Source organism: Myripristis murdjan, chromosome 3, assembly GCF_902150065.1.
Source record: "Myripristis murdjan chromosome 3, fMyrMur1.1, whole genome shotgun sequence".
Taxonomy (NCBI): Eukaryota; Metazoa; Chordata; class Actinopteri; order Holocentriformes; family Holocentridae; genus Myripristis; species Myripristis murdjan.
In genome coordinates this window covers 46,515,586-46,521,585 of record NC_043982.1, presented here as the reverse complement: position 1 = coordinate 46,521,585, position 6,000 = coordinate 46,515,586, and the positions used below count along the sequence as shown (strand labels likewise).

At 47.5% G+C, this 6,000-nt stretch overlaps 1 protein-coding gene across 1 annotated transcript in view; it reads left to right on the top strand.

The window, feature by feature from the left end:
- The first annotated feature begins 2,229 nt into the window (after positions 1-2,229).
- Positions 2,230-6,000, top strand: part of emilin1b (elastin microfibril interfacer 1b) — a 46,048-nt gene continuing 42,277 nt past the window's right edge. Inside the window, exons 1-2 of the mRNA XM_030048687.1 lie at positions 2,230-2,256; positions 3,315-3,370. Coding sequence (XP_029904547.1) covers positions 2,230-2,256; positions 3,315-3,370 — 83 coding nt within the window. The remainder of the gene's footprint in view (positions 2,257-3,314; positions 3,371-6,000) is intronic.

The following is a 6,000-nucleotide window of genomic DNA, read 5'->3' as shown; positions in this document are numbered from 1 at the left end:
CAGAGTAAAAGCCTGAGAAAACAACGCCACCCAACCCTGGGAGACAAAAAAAAAAAAAAAAAAAAACAGAAACAGAGGTGCAGCTCTGTCACAACACTGATAGCAGGTCAGTTTGGAAAACAGAGTTTGTTCCCTGTTGTTGCAAAAAAAAAAAAAAAAAAAAAAAAAAAACATTCAATACTAATAATTGGTGACAAACTGAAGGCCTTTACACACACAAGCAGATATTTCATGCAGTTAATAAGTACACTGATATATTTTTCATGATGCTGTTTTTGTCATGGGTGCTTTCACACAGTATCAGTGTGTGTCCTGTTTCAGTTTTAATTTTCAATTTATTGCAAAGTATATACATTACAGCCTGAACATTAAAGACTATAGCTAAGTCACTACTTACAAGAGACTGAAGGAAAAGACAAATATCACCATGTTTTTTTTTTACTCAGTAACAGTCTCGTCAGTTGAGAAAGTGACGGCTCTGTAAACCCAGGAGAAGACATCACACCTGTCACGTGTTACACCAACCAAAAGGCAACGGCTGCTCTCATATCACAAAACTGATATAATATCAATACAGAATCAATGTACTGCCCAGCCCTACGAGAGACCACCACACATGCTCACACTCTCATGGGACTGGGCCGGCAGGTGAGGTGAAACCATACAAACAGAACAGGTAGAACTGGCGTGGGCCTTTGGTTCACAGCAAGTCACAGTGTTTCCAGGTGGTTCATGTTGCCATGGCAACAGCTGTAAACATCCAGCTGACGTCACGGTGTCAGCAGAAGAGTTTGTTTATGTTGCTGTAATATTCCTGTAATATTCCTGTAATATTGCTGTAATATTGCTGTAGCTGCTCAGCTGCTGTGTGTGTGTGTGTGTGTGTGTGTGTGTGTGTGTGTGTGTGTGTGCTGTTCCCAGTCTAAACTGTGGCAGTGCATGTGTTGTTCTTGCTGAAGTCCTAGAAAGTAAAGCAGGGAGGTTGATAATGCTGAGGGGAGTGTGTGCAGTGTCTCTCCCTCACGTTCTCCTCAGGTTCTCCTCAGGCGCTTCTCAGGATCTCTTCAGGTTCTCTTCAGGTTCTCTTCAGGTTCTCCTCAGTTCTCCTCAGTTCTCCTCAGGTTCTCCTCAGGTTCTCCTCAGGTTCTCCTCTGGTTCTCCTCAGGTTCTCCTCAGGTTATCCTCTGGTTCTCCTCTGGTTCTCCTCAGGTTATCCTCTGGTTCTCCTCAGGTTCTCCTCAGGTTCTCCTCAGGTTCTCCTCTGGTTCTCCTCAGGTTCTCCTCAGTTCTCCTCTGGTTCTCCTCAGGTTCTCCTCTGGTTCTCCTCGGCCTGTGCAGCTTCACACAGGAGCAGCTTCATGTCCAGCAGCAGCAGCAGCTGATCTGACCTCTAAGAACTAAATGTTGGTTTTGGGCGGCGTTGGTCTGAGGAACGTGGGGGAGGTGGGAGGAGAGCTGTTAGTCTTTTCTGATAATAAAAACCTAAGATAACAATTTGTGCCAGTAGGTTATCACTTTTAAATTAACTGATATAATTCTGACTGCATTATCAATAATAAAAAGAAACAATGATAATCTTATTCTGTGTACATACAAAATGGCAGACACAGAGGTTACGACTGCAGTGTCAGAGCTCACAGTCTGTCCTCACATCACCAGGTAATCTGGACCTGGAAACTCTCACATCGCCGGGTAATCTGGACCTGGAAACATCACCAGGTAATCTGGACCTGGAAACCCTCACCAGGTAATCTGGACCTGGAAAGCCTCATATCACCAGGTAATCTGGACCTGGAAAGCCTCATATCACCAGGTAATCTGGGCCAAACATCTGTACTGAAAAAGGTTCCAGACAAGATTTCTGGGGTCAAATCAGACCAAACCTCCTGTAGTCTGAGCTCAGATTAACTCCTAACAGACTAATTCTTATCAGACTAACAATAATAGATTAACTCCTGACAGAATACGTTTTAGTAGACTGACCGTAACAGATTAATATGTAACAGATTAACTCCTAAAATATTATCTCTTTAGAGACCAACTCCTAACGGATTGAACATAACAGATTAACAGATTAACTCTTCACAGATTAACTCTTAACAGACTCTTAACAAGAGAGTAACTCCTAACAGATGAACAGATTAGCTGTAAAGAGATTAACTGTGTGTGTGTGTGTGTGTGTGTGTGTGTGTGTGTGTGTGTGTGGAGGATGGTGAAGTCAGCGTCATGATGGCGTCTCACCTGAGGCTCCGACAGGTATGATGTTATTTTCATTATCAGCCTGGGTGGTCTCAGCCTGGGGGCGGAGCCTCAGGAGCCAGCCAGCCGGAGGGGGCGGGGCTTTAGCAGCCTGGGTGGTCTCAGCTGGGAGGGGCGGGGCCACACATGAACCTGACGGGACGATGTTTTATTGTTGTAATAGTTTCAATAAAATGTTACAGAACTTTTATTGTGAAGTGATGAATGTTTATGTGGAATCAGCTTGCAAAGAGACACAAAGAGTTAAAGGCTGCTAAAGGTTTTCAGCCTGTGAGTGGAAAATGTTCATACACACACACACACACACACACACACAGACACACACACACACACACACACACACACACACACACACACTCACAGATAGGGAGGGAGAGGGTTCTTATCATCAGACGGAACAAATTCAGGAGTGTTTGGCTGCAGCTGCTGGTCAGCGTCATCCCTGTGTGTGTGTGTGTGTGTGTGTGCGTGTGAGTCTGTGTCTATGTGTGTGTGTGTGTGTGTGAGTCTGTGTGTATGTGTGTGTGTGTGTGTGTGTGTGTGTATAAGAGAGACTTGGTTATTTTGGTCCCTCAGAGAGCAGAGCAGCTCCTGCAGCAGGGAAACTGAAGAACTGACCTGAGACCAGCTGAGAGGGAGGAGCTGAGGGGGAGGGGGGGGGGGGGGGGGGGGGGGGCAGAGGGGAGGAGTCAGGGACTTTGGGCGTTCCTCCCTCCCTCTCTCCCTCTCTCTCTCTCTCTCTCTCAGATGGGTGCTGGCTGTCGGAGCTGCAGGATCTGTTTTTCCACACGAGGATTATTCCCTGTTTTATTCTGAGTTTTATTCTCTCAGATTAAACTCAGATTATTTGTTTGCTGGATTTGAGTCGACGTGTCGGTTCCGTGGGACGTCCCGGCAGGATCATGTCCCGGCTGTGTTCTGCGTGACGTCACGGGAGAAGTAAAGTGTGTGAGATGTGCGGGACGGTGCCGCTGCTGCTGCTGCTGTGGCTGTGCCTGCCGCCACACACACAGCCGCTCCGCTACAGCCTCTACAACACACACACACAGGCCGCGCACGCCAACACACACACACAGGCCGCGCACGCCGCACGAGCCGCCAGCAGGCACAGGTAGGCCCAGCGCACACACACACGCACACATCTACACACAAAACCATACACACACAAATATACACACAAACATGCAAACACAATCACACACATCTACTCACACACAAACACACACACACGTACTAACCCCAACCCTAACCCACACACACACACACACACATACACACACACAAAAACACACTCTCACACACACTCACACATGCACACACACATATGCATAAACACGTGTGCACACACACTCACATACAGACACACACACACACACACACACGCCAAGCCATAAATGTGTGTATGTATATTAATGTGAAACGTTGTATGTGTGATGTCACTGGCAGTCCAGCCAATCAGCTTCCTCCGCTCCGCTGACATCACAGCCGTTCACACGCCGTGTTGGGCTGCGGTCACAATGCATTCTGGGTACACACTCTGTCAGTGTTACCTATAACTGTACAGTCTGTGTGTGTGTGTGTGTGTGTGTGTGTGTGTGTGTGTGTGTGTGTGTGTGTGTGTGTGTTGGCAGAACAGTGAACTCAGTCTGGCTGAACTTTTTGTTATAACAGATGGCAAAAGTATTCCACAAGGCCTGTGTGTGTGTGTGTGTGTGTGTGTGTGTGTGTGTGTGTGTGTGTGTGTGTGTGTGTAGCGGGTCCCAGACAACACACAGCTGCTGTGTGTAAACTTGAAACGGCTTTTGTGAAGAGAAAAGAAAACCACAGAACATCTAGAAATGTGTGTGTGTGTGTGTGTGTGTGTGTGTGTGTGTGTGTGTGTGTGTGTGTGTGTGTGTGTTTGTGTGTGTGGTGGGATGCTGTGTGTGTTTGTGTGTGTGTTTGTGTGTGTTCATCTTTGAATGAAAGAGAGGGGAAATATTTTTAGGATTACTGCATTACTGTATGAATACTCGAGTGTAATCTACACAGATTACAGATTACAGATTACAGATTACTGACCTGATGTCCTGATGACCTCTGATGACCTTTCATCTACTTACACACTCTGTTACACAAATCAGCTGCAGCAGAAATCTGCACTAAAACATCTGAGGGGTTTTCTGCTCTGTCCCATCAAAGAACCATCACACCATTCAACCTCGCTGTCTCTCTCTCTCTCTCTCTCTCTCTCTCTCTCTCTCTCTCTCTCTTTCTTCTGTCTCTTTCAAAGTAAAAGCTTTATTGGCGTGTGGTGTGTGTATTGCCAGATAATGGGCCGTGACAGAAGACGGTAAAGAGAGTGGCAGAGACATAAACAACATTTACGACCACAAAGATGACAGAGGCACAACAAAGCCACAGGTCACAGGGTCACTGAAGGTCACGTCAGGGTCTGTCTCTCTCTCTGCCCGTCTCTCTCTCGCTCAATCCCTTCATCTCTCTCATGCCCACTTCCTTCCTGTCTTCTGTGTTTTTTCCTGAAAAAGTCGTCCGACTGTTTCTCTGAATATTCTGCCGGGTTCAGACTGACGAGGAGGAGACAGGTGTCTGAGGAGGAGACAGATGACTGAGGAGGAGACAGGTGTCTGAGGAGGAGACAGGTGACTGAGGAGGAGACAGGTGACTGAGGAGGAGACAGGTGTCTGAGGAGGAGACAGGTGACTGATCACCTTTGGTTTCCATTGACTGAAAAGAGAAGTTCAGGTTTATGAGTGCAGTCTCTGTGGCTTCACATGCAGACACGACGACACCAACTGACCTCCTCACAGCCTCTGTGCTCAGACAGGTGAGCCACAGGTGAGCCACAGGTGAGACAGTCACAGCCAATACAGTCTGAGGCAGTATGAGGAGGAGGAGGAGGAGGAGGAAGAGGGCAAGGAGGTGAGGAAGAGGCAGGTGAACGTCCAGGTGAGGAAGAGGCAGGTGAACGTCCAGGTGAGGAAGAGGCAGGTGAACGTCCAGGTGAGGAAGAGGCAGGTGAACGTCCAGGTGAGGAAGAGGCAGGTGAACGTCCAGGTGAGGAAGAGGCAGGTGAACGTCCAGGTGAGGAAGAGGCAGGTGAGGAAGAGGCCAGTGAGGAAGAGGCAGGTGAGCCTGCAGGTGAAGGTTACAGGTTAGCTTTCACAGGTGTCGGCTGCAGACAGGGGTCCATGACCTTTGACCTCTTGTTCACCTGCAGGTTCAGGTGTACTCAGAGATCAGGTAAGAGTGCTGTTGGTGTATAATAAATATGTTAATCTAATCTAATCTAATCCATTTCAGTCTTTCTCTGCCTTCCACTGACGCTTCAGACTTTTTTTGACCAAGTTGAAGTGGAGAAGGTTGTTACCTGCAGCTTTTTAACTTCACGTCTGTCATTTGGTGGGCGATTTTACCCAGAATGCATCATGAGCACGGCGCCTGGCTCTGTGCGCTGCGTGACGACCGACATCGGCTTGGAGACCAGCAGCTTCTCACTCCTCACCTCACAAAACTCTGCAGCCTCGTTCGTATCCAGGTTGCATCCAGATCGATTTTTAGAAAGTCTGGACAGACAAAAATAAATTAATGAAAAAGAAAAATATAAAAAACAGACACACAAACATCTGGGGGAGGTTTGAAATGTGTCCCAGATGTGCGTCAGTCTGGACACTCAGATCAGATGTCAGACCGTCTGTCAGATCAGAGAGAGAGACGAGCAGCACCAATAAACTGTCTGAC